Source organism: Schistocerca americana, chromosome 1 (genome assembly GCF_021461395.2).
Source record: "Schistocerca americana isolate TAMUIC-IGC-003095 chromosome 1, iqSchAmer2.1, whole genome shotgun sequence".
In the NCBI taxonomy this organism is placed as follows: domain Eukaryota; kingdom Metazoa; phylum Arthropoda; class Insecta; order Orthoptera; family Acrididae; genus Schistocerca; species Schistocerca americana.
In genome coordinates, this window is record NC_060119.1 from 374,819,523 (window position 1) to 374,837,776 (window position 18,254).

At 43.2% G+C, this 18,254-nt stretch overlaps 1 protein-coding gene across 1 annotated transcript in view; it reads right to left on the reverse strand.

Moving 5' to 3' along the window:
* LOC124551457 (juvenile hormone esterase-like) overlaps positions 1–18,254 on the reverse strand; it is a 95,486-nt gene that overhangs the window by 53,123 nt on the left and 24,109 nt on the right. Inside the window, exon 3 of the mRNA XM_047126446.1 lies at positions 1,748–1,957. Coding sequence (XP_046982402.1) covers positions 1,748–1,957 — 210 coding nt within the window. The remainder of the gene's footprint in view (positions 1–1,747; positions 1,958–18,254) is intronic.

Below are 18,254 nucleotides of genomic sequence, written 5' to 3' on the forward strand. Positions count from 1 at the left end.
TAATGTTCGTTGCATTTGATCGTGGCGGTCGTCACATGACGCTCGCTGAAGTTCGTCATTGATCCCTTCACTCGGTCTTTTCTATTACAGAGAACAGGCAGTTCTCTGACCTGACACGCTGAGCTACCGTGCGGGAAAAAAAATTGGGCCATGAGGGAGATTTGAACACGGATGTCTCCCTCGAGGGTCCAACACCGTGATAACACATCAAAGACACAGCTGCTACTTGACCACCATGAAACTCTAAAGCTCCGGCACCTACTCACAGTTACAAGAGCCACATGATAGACGGGTAAAACTTCTCTTATTTTCTCGTAATTGCCAGAGTAGTGCACTTCACTACATGCACGCTATGTTATTTTAATGGCCTACTGAAGGTGTACAAAATTTGCAGTGCATCTGTGATTCCAGCATCCTGCCCCCCCCCCCCACCCCCCTCCTTCCAACCATGAAAATTTGTACGTAGCCCTCGGAGCGCGAGTCCTACTCGCACCTGACTGTATTATTTTATATATTTTAAAACTGTTATGAAATATGTAAAACCTTCGGCTGAAGAGTGATTTTTTCCGCTGCCAGGGCACTGCTTCGTGAGGGATGGAAATAACAGTAAACGAATAAAGAGGACCAGACGCAACAGTCCGTTGCTGCTGACGGAGAAGATGGACAATTTCGTTGAAGGATCGCAATGTAACCCAGATCCAACGTGACAGGTTAAATAAGGATGTTTTGTACAAGGATGTCGTCGCGAGAAACTTCCATCTCATACAATAGGTATTCAAATAGTAATAGCTGATTAAGTAATAAAGTTCTCTATAGTAACATTTCAGCTTTAAACACCCCTGCTACTTAAGGGGGGTAGGACGTCAAACGGGCCGACTTGGAGCACGAGAGGCACCACAGGACATTTTAATTTCCACTGTTTATACTTTTACAAATAATTTCATGAAACTTTGTCAGCATGACCAGGAAGGATTCAGAATTCACACTCATAGCAGTGGAAGTTCGAAAACATAACGAAGTAATTTTCTTTACATGTGAAATTTCATCATATTTTTCACTTACTAACGGCAGCATTTGTTGCTATAGATACACTTTTCTTCATAAGTAAAAGAGATTCTTCGATGAATTTTGCACAGCATACAAACCATACTTAAAGGTGTATGAAACTCTAGAATTTTCCACATCTATTAAAAACTGTGGTACAAATTGAGGTAATTAACTATAAAATTTAAGTTTTTTCTAAACATGAAGTTTAAAATATAACAGTTCATTCGCTTTTTCATAAATTAAATAGATTCTAGAGCTTCATACACCTGTAAGTATGGTATGTATGCTGTGAAAATTTCATCGAAGGATGTCTCTAACTTATGAAGAAAAGTGTAGCTATAGGAACAAAGGCAGCCACAAGTAAGTGAAAAAAATAATGAAATTCACATGTAAAAAAATTATTTTGTTATGTTTTCGAACTTGCACTGAAATCAGTGTGAATGCTGAATCCTTCCTGCTGATGCTGACAAAGTTTTATGACTTTATTTGTAAAAGTATAGACTCTGGAAATTAAAATCTCCTGCGATGCCTCTCCTGCTCCAAGTCGGCCCGTTTGACGTCCTACCCCACTTAATGGTCTGTATTATCTGATGATACCCTGGGTGTCGTCGGACTTCGTGGGTGCAGAATTAGAATGAGACATCAGCGCCGTCACGTACGCTTCGGCTGCGGTATGCTACGTGGTGCTGCGGTGGCGTACCCGGATGGGTTTGCGCTGCAGCGCCCAGGGGTTGAGCACGGAGCCGCTCTGCGCGATGACGCGGTGGAAGAGGCCGGCCGAGAGCGGGCTCAGCATGTGGTACTGCGCGCACGCCCCGCCCGACCCGGCGCCGTACAGCGTCACGCGCGACGGGTCGCCGCCGAACTCGGCCACGTTGCGCTGCACCCACTGCAGCGCCATCACCTGGTCCTGCGGCAAAGCGACGCATTACACGCTGGCACTGCTTCATCCGGAACCTGTCTAAACCAATTATAAGTAAACAGACAACGTAGCTGCTGGGCGCTCCATTTGTCTGATGACCGCCTGTTCGGCGCAATAGATAGCCGGGCAGAGAGCGCTCCGCTGCCAGGCCATCAGATGGCGTGTCGCCCGTCTACTGCACCGGTAGGGCAAAACTACATTTTAAATATGAGCAAATAAATTTTGTACTCACCTATGTCACGCAAGGAGATGCCATTATTTCCCACGCATTTCTGACACCTACTCAAGAAATTATTAATCGCACGATTATTGAATTAATTGATTCACGGCTATTATCCTTGAGTTCGCAGGCCGGAGTGGCCGAGCGGTCCTAGGCTCTACAGTCTGGAACCGCGCGACCGCTACGGTTTAAGTAGTTCTAACTTCTAGGGGACTGATGACCAAAGCAGTTAAGTCCCGTAGTGCTCAGAGCCATTTATCCTTGAGTTCCTCTATCGTGTGAGGATTTGTTGTGTATATTTTGTCCTTCAGTGCGCCCAACAAATAAAAATCGCACGAAGTTAAATCAGGACTTGTAGCGCGCCAGATATTGTTACTAATCATTCTTTCATTGAACACATCGCGAATTCCGCGCAAAGAAACAGTGGCCGTATGAGCCCTTGCCGAATCCTGTTGAAAAAATGCGAAGCTTCGTTCTGTTTCACCCAGTTCATTAAAAAACGGTCGTAACATGTTTTGCACATACCTTTCACGCCTAACTGTGTCATGAAAAAAATTATGCCTACTATTCTGGCAGCACACCCCTATTTTCTGATCATGAAGGGGATCCTCACGAAGCAGAACAGGTCTGTCTGCGCGCTAATGTCGACAGTTTTGGGAATTAACACACCCGTGTAAACGTAACTGAGCCTCGACTGAAAACAGAATCATGTAAAGATCCATTTCACCGTCGTGCACTTGTTTTAAAACCCATTTGCAAAACTTAACCATGTGCGCAGGATCACGAGTTCGACGTCCTTGTACTACTGATACTTTATAAGGCCTTCGCCCAAGCAGCGCAGCGCCTCTTTGTACAGAGGTGCACGATTTTTGTGTTTGCTGCGAAATTTTGTAGCGGAGTTTTCCAGGCGGCATGCAATCTCATTGAGATGAGCTTCTGTGAGCACTGTACGTCGTCGTTTACGCTTCTTGTTCTGAGCACTTCCCGTTTCACGAAATCATTCACTAATTTGTGAACTACGTCACGACTCTGAACTCGAACACCGGGAAACTTCTGTTCAAACACTCGTCGAACAGTACGAGCAGCCTTTGTACGCACATACGAATCGTAAATAAACACTCGTCGTGGAACTGATTAATTCGCTCTTGCCGTTGTTGCGTTCGCAGACTTCACTGTTACACTCCTGATGCCTGTTTCGCTGCTCGAATGACACTAGCCGACAAGGCGCGTATGTCTGTATGGCCTTCAGGCTCAAACCCAAAGGAAACCCATTCAATCTGCAGCCGTAGCTTTCGTGGTCGGTCTGCAACAGCCGGGGCAGGCGGTCATCAGATAAATGGAACACCCTGCACTTACTAAGTGGTGATTCTTTTTATTGACGACGCGTTTAGGATGCTTTGCTGCATCATCCGGTAGCAGTTCCAGTGCACAGCAGTTCGCTCGGTAACAAATCCGTATCTAGAAACTACGAAGTTGCACACGCCACGCCAGTACTTAACAAAGGTAATAGGAGTAATCCGCTAAATAACAGACCCATACCATCGACATCGATTTTTGAAAGATTTGTGGGTGACATACTGTGTGCGAACATTATGAATTACCTCTAAGGAAACGGTCTATTAACATACAGTCAGCACAGATTGAGAAAATATCGTTCTTCTGCAATACAAAGCTTTCTTTACTCGCACGAAGTAATGAGTGCTATCGACAGGGGATCTCAAAATGAATACATATTTCTGGATTTTCAGTAGGTTTTCCACAGCGTTTCTCACAAGCTGCATCTAACGAAATCGCTCGCCTTTGGAGAATCGCCTCAGTTGTGCGACTGGATTCGTGATTTCCTGTCAGAAAGGTCACAGTTCGTAGTAATGGACGTCAAATGATCTAGTAAAACAGAGGTGATATCTGGTGTTTCACAACGAAGTCTTACAGGCCCTCTGCTGTTCCTAATCTACACAAATGATTTAGGAGATAATCTGAGAAAATCTCTTAAATTTCAGATGATGCTATCGTTTACCGTCTAGTAAAGTCATCATAAGCTCAAAACCAGTTGCAAAATGACTTAGACACGATATCTGTATGGTGCGAAATGTGCAATTGTCTCTCAGCAACGAGAAGTGTGAGACTATGCACATCAGCACGAAAAGAAATCAGTCGAATTTCTTTTACATCATAAATCACACAAATTTAAGGGCTGTCAATTCAACTAACTATCTAGGGATAACAGTTATCAACAACTTAAATTGGAACGACCACATAGAAAACGTTGCGGAGAAGGCGAATCAAAGACCGTTGTATTGGCAGAAGATCAGGAGATGCAACAGATCTACGCCAGAGCCAGATAAAGCGTTGCAAACCTCACACGTGCCATGTCGGTAATAGTTTTGTAATTAATATAAATGACGTGCATTCTGCCGACCAATTTAATGTGACGCAACATGTGAAGGTTACTCCTGTAACGGGACGGGCTATTCCTGTAGCCAAAAATGCAGGTACGTTCTGGTACATTTGATGTTGATCGGATAGGATGAAAAAGGTTTGCATTTGTGAAATAGAAATTAGTATCATTGTCGTTTCAGAACTGAAGACGGTTCTAGAGGAACCGAAACCACTCATGTGAATAAACATTTTTGCAATCAAGACGGATTATAAGTAGCATTGTATAAACAGTGATTACGGTATCCAGTCGGACATTATGTCTGTTTTTGCAAAATTTCCTTTAGTATTGTAGTATGGAATCTTTTGGTCGGCACAACCCGCTTTAGTTCGGCATAATCGTGGTGTCAGTGCTGTTTACACTACATTATTTGTTCATGGTATGAACGATGTTGACAGGCCAGTCGCTGTTTCCAAAAAACGAGGCAGTCCAGTGATCTATTGCCACAAGCTTAAAAATGAATGGGAATGTCAGAAGAAAGTGATGAGGGTTTTCAATATCTATTATGCAGTAGCATAATCGACAGGCATTTCGAATTTGCTATGAAACGGTATTACAATATCACGGAGGAAGAATTTAAAGATATAGCTGTCAATAAAAGACCAAAAATTACAATGATCGACAGATAGTATTTATACTTATGTACACCACGAAGCACTTCGTGCTAAATTTTGCAGGCATGGAGCATTTGAAGAAATTGGTGATATGAATAGCAAAATTTCTGAAGTCGCACACATTACTCCACTGTGATTTGCAACAGTTTTCGACGGAAAAGAAGGAAAACTATGGAGACTTTAAACATTACTGCCATGTACGTTAGTTAAATCAAGCGGCATGCCTGGGACGATTTTCCGATTTAAAAGCCGCTGTTATCGAATATATGATGCAACAAGGAGGGCAGGAACAGAAATTAGAACATTCAGAATGGATTGAACGCTTCGCATGTTAAGCGGAGTTAATGCACGCTGGCCACAGTAAGCCGCTGTAAAGTGTGAAACAACTTATTTCTGATTTGATTTTGACGAATTTAAAAAGAAAATCGCATTCTGGACGGGACGAACATTGACAAACAAAGTTCAATTCACGAAGCTCAATGACACTAAAGAAAACGCGAGATTTGGAGAATTCACTGCGGCCTTAAAAATTTACAAGGATCGTTTCCTAAACTTTTGAGGACACTGCCAATCTTACATCTGTTTTCGAGCTATTTTTGAGACCGCTTGGCAGCTCATCTGAAAGCAAAAAAAATGGGAAATGGCTCTGAGCACTATGGGACTTAACTTCTGTGGTCATCAGTCCCCTAGCACTTAGAACTACTTAAACCTAACTAACCTAAGGACATCACACACATCCATGCCCGAGGCAGGATTCGAACCTGCGAACGTAGCAGTCGCGCGGTTCCGGACTGAGCGCCTGAACCGCTAGACCACCGTGAAAGCATCCCTACGCTTGTGTAGATGTAACTCACTAATCTGAAATGTCGCTCTTGTTTTAACGGAGTTCACGCATGTTAACATCTGGTCGGCCAATAGAGGGACGATTAATGCTGGTTGTGGGCGACGCTGCAGTCATAAAGAGATATACAGTGAGTCCAAAAAGTATTCGTCTAGCTGCATGTCTTTTAGAAAACAAAGTCTGTGTAAGATGAAAAGAAATGTATACAAAATCTAAGGAGCCCGTCATGTAAGAAGTACCTCGTAACTCATTTTTGTTGAGAAGCAAGGAAAGAAATGCATCCAAATCGACAGCAAGTTTAACAAAATAGAAAATGTAATACAAGAGCTCAACATGCCGAAAATTCTGCGCGCAGTGATTAAACTATAACGCTGACCCACGCGACACACTAGAGTCAATCGTGCGCGGCCGCACTGTATCGCCTGTTGTGGTTCTGAAAGGCGCTGATACAGTGAAATTAGCACCATGGGCCATAAGGGTAGTGAGACGACGCTGATCGAAAGAAAACTTATTCTGCGCTTTCATAATGAGTGAAAATCTTCTTACCAGATTGCTAAAGTAGTCGGTAGACCTAGATCGACGGTTCAGTCGATAATTTTGCGCAACAAAATCATTAAGAAACTAACCACGTACCGGATGCCCTCACACTCTGACTGATGCAGACGTGAGATTTATCATGAGAGAAATGAAGAAAAAACCTAAAATTAGCGCTCCTAAGTTGGCTGGTGAGTTAATCTAGGGAAAGAAGGTATGTGCCAACACAATCAGACATACCTTCAAACCGTATGGTATCACAGCCGGGTAGCGCGCAAGAAATTTTGGGTCAGAGAACAGAATCGAAAGAAACGTCTTTATTTTGCGGTGCAACATGCAACATAGATCCAAAAAAGAAAACTTCTGGAATAGAGTAATATTTTCTAACGAGAGTAAATATAACGTATCCGGGTCGGATGGCAGGCGAATGGTGTGGCGTTAGGAGAATGCCGAGATGTTGCCACGCAATTTTGTGCGACGTTTAAACACTTTCTGTAGGGCTGTATGAGTGCTGCAGGTGTTGGAAAATTGCATTTCATACAAGGTTCAATGGATCACCATACGTATATCAACATTTTAAAGGACAATCTGAATCCTAGCGCCGAAAATTTAGGTCTGCAAGGAAACTACATTTTTCAGCAAGATAACGACCCAAAGAATACGGCTCTAAATACAAGACTGTGGCTCATGTACAATACCCCAAAACAACTTAACACCCCTCCTCAGAGCCCAGACACTAATCGTATTGAACGCCTTTGGAAAGTACTGGGAGATAGCATGAGGAGAAATCACATTTCCAACAAGAGACGAATTGGACAAAAGTCCAGCCTCTCTGACGGCACATTTGGTCAAGTCGATTTACAGACGGCTACTAGCAGTAATAGTTGCAAAGGGAAACCCCACTAAATATTAATTTTTGTAACTGAAATCATATTTTCAGATCGATAATTTAAAAAAATATGAGTGGATGAATACATTTTGTAGTAGCCCTTGAACAAATTCTCCATTTTGTCAATTTTTTTATCGCTATGGAGGGAGTTATTTCCTTGTCCATCAATAACAATGACTTACCAAGGTTCGTTGCATATGACTGGATGTTCACATTTTATGTTCCCTTCCTTTCTTGTGACATACACTTAATTATTTAAAAAAATTATAACTAGACGTATACTTTTTGGACTCACTGTAAGTAAACCCATTTCACAAAAAAATGTTAATTTACTGAATCTATTCAATGTAAGAGTTGCTATCTCCACCGACAATAAATTCTCTAATAAGTTGAGTGATTAAGTTGCCTTAAAGGCATTCCTGACTAACATCAACCCACGACGTCCACTGTCAAAGGCAACCAACACTCACGACCGTTGCAGCGTCTATTTAAAGCAAACTTGATTTGTATCCTCATAGTGGTGCTGCCAGGGCAAGTCTCATGCGATTACGAATTTTCTTTTATAACGCACAGCTCCTTTTTTGTGTCGCGATTTTGTTCCGTCAGAGTAACTAAACTGCAGTGACAATTACATAATCAATTATCTTCGCCGAGGTTTACCAATGTCCGGAAATTTGCCTGACACAAACCAAAATAATTAGAGGATTTACCGTGGAAATTTGAAATTCTGCTGGATTTTGTTTTATATCGTCTTGTCCATCGTGTATATTATGTGGAGAAATTTCTTTCATTTTATCTGTAAGGTGCAAAACAAGTTATATTTTAAGCATTTTTGTATAGATTATGATTATTGTAATGATTTTCTATCATAATAATAAGTCGTATATTATTTTACATTAACAAAATATAGGTATGTGAAACGGTAATCTAAAAATGTAAAACGTAAAATAAAAATTTAAAAAGTAAAATAAAAACGAAGAAAATAAATAATTAGAATAATAACTACTACTTAGATATTTTAATTAGGTATGTTGAAAATACTTCGACAGCATATTGTATACAGCTTATTTGCCAAAAATGGTATTGCAGAAACTAGCTTTATTACACATGGACCCATGTAGCTTGAAAGCTTCTTTGATTTATATTGCAACAAGTGTTTTCGTTTGTCAACTTTCAAATTATTACAGTACTTGATTATGCAGATTTCTACAACGTTAATTATAGATCAACTTTTACCTGAAAAACATTTATTATGTTGAATCGATTCGAAGATATTCTCTTCAAATCTAATATGCCAAATTACCTTTCAGGGTGCGTTTAACTCCTTCAGAGTGGAATTGGCACAAACAAAAGAATACGTACTGCATTATTTTTTCCCCTCCGCACACCCGCCAAGTTCCATCAAGATCATTTATTTACCCCTGGGAATGTTCCCTTGTCCACTGGCCTACTTCACTGCATCATGAGACACAAGAATCAGAACGGAATATCGTGGCTACGGATGAACAGAACTACACCGCAGTATGTATGTTTTCTGTAACAAGCAAAATTTAACTAAAAATCTTTACCATTTTCTAGAATTACCATCGGAGACTGATCAAATTCTGAATACGCCTGTATTTCAGCAGGATGTAGCTCTCCATAAATTTCCATCACAGCTCGTCAGAACCTCAGCCATAAGTTAAGGAGACCGTGCTGGTACTTTCCCAAATATCTGCGATACGAATTCACCTGAAATCGACGCCGAACACATCTGTGCGTGGGATTTGGTCAAGACCCTTGCGTATAGATTTAAACCGCTGGTCTGCACAAGGTATGTGAAGAGATTATGGAAATAATAGCAGCAGATACGATCAACCGTCGTGTTCCGTGCTAACTCGGAAATGTGATCTCTGCGCTTTTACATGTGGGTGATTATACTGACTACATATCACCGCAGTAAGCATGTTTTCTGTAACAAGCAAATTTTTCACGTAAATGAGTTCTTACCTGCGCTGCCGATAGAGCCTAAATTATCGTAAATTCATGGAGACCTATTATATGATTCCATGTGCATGGCACACGTCTAAAATATAGGGTCTGCTCCTATTTCGAGAAAAGTGTTTAATGAATAGTAAATAATGAAATTCTGACAGAGGCCCACAAGCGTCTTTTGCCCACATTAAGATCTCGTTACGTCTCGACCCATGCCCCGCGTTTAGGTTTCCTAGTATTTTCTGAGCCCTTAAATCGGAACACCTGGAGACGACATAGCACTAATCGTCAGTTAGTGTCACCCATCAAAAGTTGAATGTAAAATAACATCTTTACTTTGAGGACGAACATCGACTTTTCACATCTGAAACCCTGTGAACATTTAAAACATATTCACTGTCGCAAAGGCGTCGGTTAGTACGTCATCGGGTTTTGATGCTGACCATTCCAAGTGTAAAAGTTTCTATTTCTATTTATTTTCACTCGGATGACTAGCGCAGTGTTTCCTCTTAAATTGTTGCTTACCCATTACGACACTTGGGAGTTCAATTATTTAGTTAATTTATTTTTGTCCTTAAATGCCATCGACATCAGATGAATTTGGCACAGGCCAAAAAATACCATTTTCAACATTAAAGGAGTAATTGCTGGCTGCATAATGCATTATGAAAGCTTTTATTGTCGGAGAAATCAGTTGCAGTTGTTAGTGATGGATTAATTGTTTATCCGAGCAATGTTAAACGAGGATCACAACAAATCACGGGCAATGCCTGCTGGCTGGAAAATCAGGCCTTGATGCAGAAATATTAATTGTAATTGGGAATTGCCCAGAATGCAAATAACATATTGCATTAGGCAATGATTACTGTAATTGCTATTAGGCTGAACGAAAGTATCTGCTGGAGAAATTATTAAATGATACGTGCATTTTGCGAATATTCGTACTAAGTGAACACTGATATTGGAGTGCTGCTGATAGATGGAGACTCAGAGTCCGTACTGTATTATAAATTTACATTGCACGCTCGACAGCTGTAAGTAATTCTGTGTACACAGTTTTGGCTTAAAATAGTTATCTTTAAGTCTTTAAAGAAAGAAGAATTTTTCAGGGTCATGATATTGTGAGCAGGAACTTTTCGATAAGTTAATCGTTTCTTAAAAACGGTCATTCGGAAGGAAATTCAGTGTGGTGATACGAATACGAATGTAACATGATTCTAACGCGTCTGAAGCCAGAAAAGAAATACATACGTGACGTCGGATTTATATCATCCTGAATAACAAGATAGTTATTAATCGAAAACTATCACAATTACTGTGCGTCCTAAAAAATGTATGTTTATTTGCATATTTATTTTCACTGATAATATTGAGATCTTCAGGCGTTCTCATACATCTAAGCAGGCATGGTTAGAGATTGTATTTACAGTTAACTCTGCAATGTACATAGTCCGTGGGTTACTACTACTGCTGCCACTAGTAGTAGTAATAATAATAATAATAATAATAATAATAACAATAGTTGGCACAATGAATAGAAATATTAAAATAATGACAGTCCTATCAACATTGTGTCAAGTTTATTTCAAGTCATATGGGAGTAACGACATGCTGATGCAATGGCATCCTAGCAATACTGAAACAACAGAATCCTCAGAAAAAATTAACTAGTCTGGTCTGAAAGAATAAGTTACAGCTAGCAGAAGAGAGGGAAGTAAAAATGTCACAGAAAGCCACACCGGTAATCACAATAAAAGCATTTATCAAGTCTAGAATGTAGGGCGTATTTGAATCAGACGCGCCTTACTGATAAGGGAACCTCCCCATCGCACCCCCCTCAGATTTAGTTATAAGTTGGCACAATGGATAGGCCTTGAAAAACTGAATACAGATCAATCGAGAAAACAGGAAGAAGTTGTCTGGTATTTGAAAAAAAAAAGCCAAATATACAAACTGAGTAGTCCATGCGAAGATAGGCAACATCAAGGATAGTGTGAGCTCAGGAGCGCCGTGGCCCCGTGATTAGCGTGAGTAGCTGCGAAACGAGAGGTCCTTGGTTCAAGTCTTCCCTCTGGTGAAAAGTTTACTTTCTTTATTTTCGCAAAGTTATGATCTGCCGTTCGTTCATTGACGTCTCTGTTCACTGTAACAAGTTTAGTGTCTGTGTTTTGCCACCACACTGCAAAACCGTGAGATTAGTAGGCGAAAGGACGTGCCTCTCCAATGGGAACCAAAACATTTGATCGCAAGGTCATAGGTCAACCGATTCCTCCACAGGAAAACACTTCTGATATATTCTATACGACACTGGTGACGGCATGTGCGTCACATGACAGGAATATGTTGTCGACTCACCTAACTTGTACACTTGGCTAACGGGTAAAAAGTTTCTTCTACCTTGCCCGATTTAGGTTTTCTTGTGGATGTGATAATCACGCCCAAAAAAGTGATGAAAACATAAGAGTTTGTCACAAAACTCCGACAAATGAATGCAACAGTTTCACAGTCGCACAGTTTTCCCATGCCCTGTCAAAATATATGTTTTTAACGTTTTCAAATTTTTTCGTGTGTAGACCGACAAATCCTGCATATGTCCAAGCAAATCTGAACATGTCCCGGAATTTTGAAGAGCGAGGTTGATTATGTGTGAGTGCCTGAACTTTGATAATTGACACACAATCACGTAAACAATACTGCTCTGTGTACGTGTGCAACTTCGCAAAATAATGGTCTGAAAACAAAAAATTAAACTTTTCACTCGAGGTAAGACTTGAACCAAGGACCTCCCGTTCCGCAGCTGCTCACGCTAACCACGGGACCACGGCGCTGCTGAGCTCAGTTTATCCTTGATGTTGCCTATCTTGCGCATGGACTACTCAGTTTGTATATTTTGCTTATTTTTTCCATAGTTCCACACAACTTCTTCCTGTTTTCTCGAGTGATCTGTATCAGTTTTTCAAGCCCTATCCACTGTGCCAACTTATAACTAAATCTGAAGGGGGTGCGATGGGGAGGTTCCCTTGTGAGTAAACTGCTCCAAATTGCTCCAAAACTGACCGAAACGGACGAGTTAGCCACGACGCTTCACGTGTCAGATCTTGTAAGTCATAAAGTCTTGTATTTTGACATAGCCCCTTTAGGTCAGTCCAGATTTTTTTTCCTCCAGTTACGTGGTCGTATTCCTCAAGCACTACTCCTGAACGTCTGCAATACACCTACCTACCCTTCGTTAAACTTAAAAAGTTTGTCACCCAAAAAGATCTTTAAACTTTTTACTAAAGGGAAGAGGTTTGTGCACAGGGTCGATATTCTGACAATTTGTACTTCAGATCCTTCCAGATTTTTTTTAGCTTAGAAAGAAAATCACTGGGGAAAATACCTATTGTATCCCAGAAAACACTGATCATTCCTGGGCTGCCTGTTCAAATCAAATTACATTCTTTTTCTATGATGGGTTGCTAACTTGTTTCGTTTCTGTCTCAGTCACAATAACACAAAAATTGGTTTACAAGGATGATTCTCCATAAAACAGCTCAAACATAGCTTATAAATTACTAATATCTTGAATCATTGCATTTAACCATTTTATATTTTTCTTTCTGTTGAACGACATGTTTCTAGGCAATGAATTCCCATCTTCAGGTTCATTGGCACAGAACTACGTTGACCGTTTTTCCCCACTAAAATACAGGGTGACGCAGGAGGAATGGCCAGTACTCAGAGATATATGTGACCGGAATGATTATTCGATGGGATACCAACCTGACTGTCGCCCGCCATATAGCGCGACAACCAGAAGTGGTGGTCTGGTGTGCCATTTCTTTTGTTAACAGGACCCTTTACAGTACAGTAGTGCGTCGACGATATTCTGCGCCCCGTTTTGTTGCCTTTCATGGTAAGCCTTCCTGGGCTTATATTTCAGCAAGATAACGCCCGCCTGCACAGCCGGCCGCGGTGGCCGTGCGGTTCTAGGCGCTCCAGTCCGGAGCCGCGCTGCTGCTACGGTCGCAGGTTCGAATCCTGCGTCGGGCATGGGTGTGTGTGATGTCATTAGGTTAGTTAGGTTTAAGTAGTTCTAAGTTCTAGGGGACTGATGACCACAGCAGTTGAGTCCCATAGTGCTCAGAGCCATCTGAACCATTTGAATCGCCTGCACAAGGCCAGGTTGCTGCTGCTCGTCTTCATTTTTCCAAACACAGTCTTAACCAGCAAGGTCGCCCGATCGACAACGGCATTATGAGCAGGATACTCCAACCAGTTCGAGATTTTGATGACCTAACGCGTCAAATTGGACAAAATTTGGCACGACATCTCTCAGGAGGACATCCAACAATTCTCTCAATCAGTGCCAAGTCGAATAACAGCTTGAATATGGGCCTGAGGTGGACCAACACCTTATCGACTTGCTGAATTGTCTAGATTGTCTAGAATAAATCATTAATTGTCTAGAATAAATCATCCAATTTTTTATGAAATAGTAAAAATTTGTTCGTCTGTATATGTATCCTAACGACCTGTATTGCGTTTCAGCTGATTTGCATCCAGCTCAGATAACGTAACTGTCTTGCAAGTCCTTTAATCGCGTTTCGGTATAGTTGCTTCACTATACAAAATGGTTACCACAAGTGACCTCTAGAAAACACGGTTTTGTATGGAAATTAACTGCAAATATAAATTAATACCACGATATTACAAATATCAGGGAACACATGAGACAGTCCTTAATGCTCGTAAACTCAACATTATTGCAAGAAGCGACATTTCTAAACTATTGCCACTTTCACTAGTACCTGACAGAAATAATACCCGCAACTATAACACATCAATCAGTCCGTAACCTTACTCAAAAGTACATTCTCTTGCGAATAAGAGAGTTTCAGGAATATCTGGTGTTGTGTCTAGACAAGACAGCCTAGACACAATGAGAGGAAGCCGAAAGGCACGCGCTAAGCTAAAGCAGGATGGGGTGAGGTCTGAAAAAGGATACGTAATGAATGCTATAAAGAAAAGTACGTAGCTTCTGGAATACTTAACTTTAATCCATCCTTTTGGTACATCTGGAGATTGTGGCGATACAAGTGAGACTCTTTAGATACATGCAATGTTACTAATGGCGCCTTGCTAGGTCGTAGCCATTGACTTAGCTGAAGGCTATTCTAACTATCTGCTCTGCAAATGAGCGAGGCTTCGTCAGTGTGCATCGCTAGCTACGACGTCCGTACAACTGGGGCGAGTGCTAGTCCGTATCTCGAGACCTGCCTTGTGGTGGCGCTCGGTCTGCGATCACACAGTGGCGACACGCGGGTCCGACATGTACTAATGGACCGCGGCCGATTTAAAACTACCACCTAGCAAGTGTGGTGTCTGGCGGTGACACCACATTCCTCCCCCGCAAATCGGCGAACGGTCGTGTTATAAGGCTTCCGCCCGCCGTGGGGAGGACCCTATGTTGACGTATGCGATGAGGTGGGGAGCCTAACAACAGGCGAGGCTGTGCCACCCGCACCCGGCCATTCGGTCCAAGGGGAGCTAGGAAACGCCTGAAAACCTAGTCCAGGGTGCACGTCAACATGCGGTGTATGCGCCCGTAAAGAGACAGGAGGGGCCGAAGGGTCGACCTCCATTGCGTCGGGCTATCCGACGCGCGATGACGTCGTGTGGTCCGGAGCGGGCAAGAGTTCCATGGCGGAGGACTGCTGGTCACGGGAAGCGATCGGCGGCGCGTAACCCAGGGAGGCTCTTGGCGGCTGCAGCGAAGCGTCCACTGCAGGCGGCGCCGGCTGGAGGACAGGCGGCGGCGGCGGCGGAGGCCATGGGGCAAAATGGAAGGCATCGTCGGTAACACCTGGGGATGAGGCGAGCCAGTAGATGGGTCCCCAGGGCGCTGAACGGACGGCACCGTCGCTGAAAGCAGACGGGGAGCGGCAGAACCCGTGCGACGACAGAGGCGCAGCTGATTGAGATGCCGACGCACCTCACCAGAGGCCCCCAAAACCAAATACATCGCGCGGCCGAGGCAGTGAAGAATGCGCCCTGCGAGCCAACGCCGTGAACCGCGAAAGTTGCGATAGAATACAACGTCGCCTGGAGCAAAAGCAGGAGTCTCCCGCTGCACAGGAACCTGATGCTGCGGATGCAGCAAAGACATCAAGGTTCGATGAGGACGACCGTGGAGCAACTCAGCCGGTGAGCGACCATCTCGGGGCTGAGAGCGATACGAAGACAAAAAGAGCAACAACGCGTCCTCCCGAGAATGCGACTCTTTCAACTTCAACATCTGTGACTTGAAAGTGCGGACCAATCGTTCAGCGGCACCGTTTGACTGAGGCGAAAACGGCGCGGATGGCAGATGTTGAATACCATTGGCCTGGCAGAATGACTGAAATTCTGCGGACATGAATTGTGGGCCATTGTCAGAAACAATAGTCTGCAGAGGACCTTCAATGCAAAAAATAGCAGACAACGCTTGGATGGTGGCAGTTGACGTCGTGGAAGACATCTGGACAACAAAAGGAAAATTACTGAAGGCATCTACCAGAACCAACCATCGAGCATTCCAGAATGGACCAGCAAAATCGATGTGCAAGCGTTGCCAAGGGGAAGTGGCTTGTGGCCATGCAAAGACTTTCCGCGGCGGTGCGGATTGTTGTTCGGCACACGCCATGCAAGAAGAACACATATTCGTAATCGCAGCATCGATTCCGAACCAAGTACAGTGCTGACGAGCAAGTTGTTTCGTTCGCACTATACCCCAATGTCCTTGGTGAAGAAGCCGTAAAACAGAGGACTCGAACGAACGTGGGACCACGACTCGGGACTGATCACTATCAGAACGCAACAACAAAACACCATGTCGAACAAAAAGTCGCTCCTTGTGAGCAAAAAATCGGCGAACCAATGGATCCTCGATCCGAGACTTTGACAAAGGCCATTGCGTAGCAACAAAACGCAAAACGGTAGCAAGGACAGGGTCAGCATCTGTGGCTGTAGCTACACGACGAAAACCAATCGGAAACGATTCGACCACGTCATCGGTTTCCGCATCAATGAACATGCAAGCAAGTTCGGAAGAATCGAATGCTCTATCCTCAGCAACAGGCAAACGGGACAACGCATCGGCGTTTCCGTGCTTAGCAGTGGACCGATACAAGATATCGTAGCGGTACTGTGAGAGGAAAATAGACCAGCGAATGAATTTCTGCGCTGTACGTGGAGGTACAGGCTTGTTCGGATGAAAAAGCGATGTCAAGGGTTTATGGTCTGTGATGATGGTAAAGTGACGACCATACAAGAAATCATGAGAGCCAAAGCTTCTTTCTCTATCTGCCAGTAATTTCTTTGCGCAGACGAGAGCAATTTGGACGCAAAGGCAATAGGGCGATCATGCGATCCATCTTTGTGCTCAAGCACAGCACTGATCCCGAAATCCGATACTTTTACCATCAACAAAAGGGGATCGAATGGTGTAAGGCAAGTATTTGAAAGCAACGCCGATTTCAACTGGAGAAAGGCGCGTTCGCATTCCGTCGTCCAGCCGAACGGAACACCTGTACGGCGTAAGCTATGGAGCGGAGCTGAAATGGAAGAGGCATTGCACACATTCACTCACACCTTGTGATTCCAAATCAGGTAAGGGGCCCGCGACCTCATCACGCAATGTGTGAGGAACATTGCGCGCTCTGAAAAATTTCGGTTGCGTGTTTACTTTCAGTTCCAAATGTGCTTCATAGTTCTTAGCGCAACCAAGGCCCGGTGCAAAAATGTCTGCAAATTCTTCACATAGACGAGAAACACTGTCTGAAAGCACAGTCTGATTCACTGATAGGACCTGATTTACTATAGACATGTTAAACAACTGAAATAAATCTAAACCAAACAAGTTCACTGCAGTAGAAGAACGAAGAACGTAAAATGACACAAGTTTTGTTTGCCCCTTGTATGTTGCAAGAAGAGTGCACGGTCCTAACACAGGGATATTCTGACCTGAATAACTATGTAACTTAACATTTGCGGCACGCAACGGAGGTTTGCCCAGTTGTTTGTACGTGTCGTGATTGATCAATGAAACAGCAGCTCCGGTATCGAGCTGGAATGGTATGACCTTGCCATTAAAGTCCAAATCTACAAAAAGTTTATTGTCCTGCTGACGACAAGAGCGACTGTCTCGTGCAATTTGAACTGATACAGGTACAGCATCACTTGTTAATTGACGTGATTTCCGGCGACGTCGACGCACACTTTGTGTGGGACGAACACAGTCACTGTTAGAAAGAGTGGCACTGGGCAGAGTGGAATTAACTACATGAATGTCCATGGGTGAAGGTTCACGAGCCTGAGTATTCTTGGTTCGATTCCGGCACGAAGCAAAGGGCCTGGAATGATGAGTGTCTGATCTGAGCTTTTTCTAGCAAACACTTTGAACATGTCCTTTCTTATTACAGAAAAAGCAAATAGCTTGGCGTGACGGGCAATTTTCACGCGAATGTCTAGTAGCACACCGCGGGCATGATTTCACTACATTTGTATGCTGGCGCGGCACACCTGGTTTAGAGCGTGGCGGCAGCTGCGTGGACGTGCGCGAGGGCAGTTTACCGGGCTGTGCAGCGCGCCCGGCGGGCCGGTTAATGGTACACACGGCTGGCGAAGTTGCAAATGATTCCTGAGCAAAGTCAAGCGTGTCTTGTCTATCCAATATGTCTATCACTTGTTGAAGGGAGGGATTAACTAGTTTCAAAATCTGTTCCCGTATACGAACATCAGAAACGTTCTGTGCAAT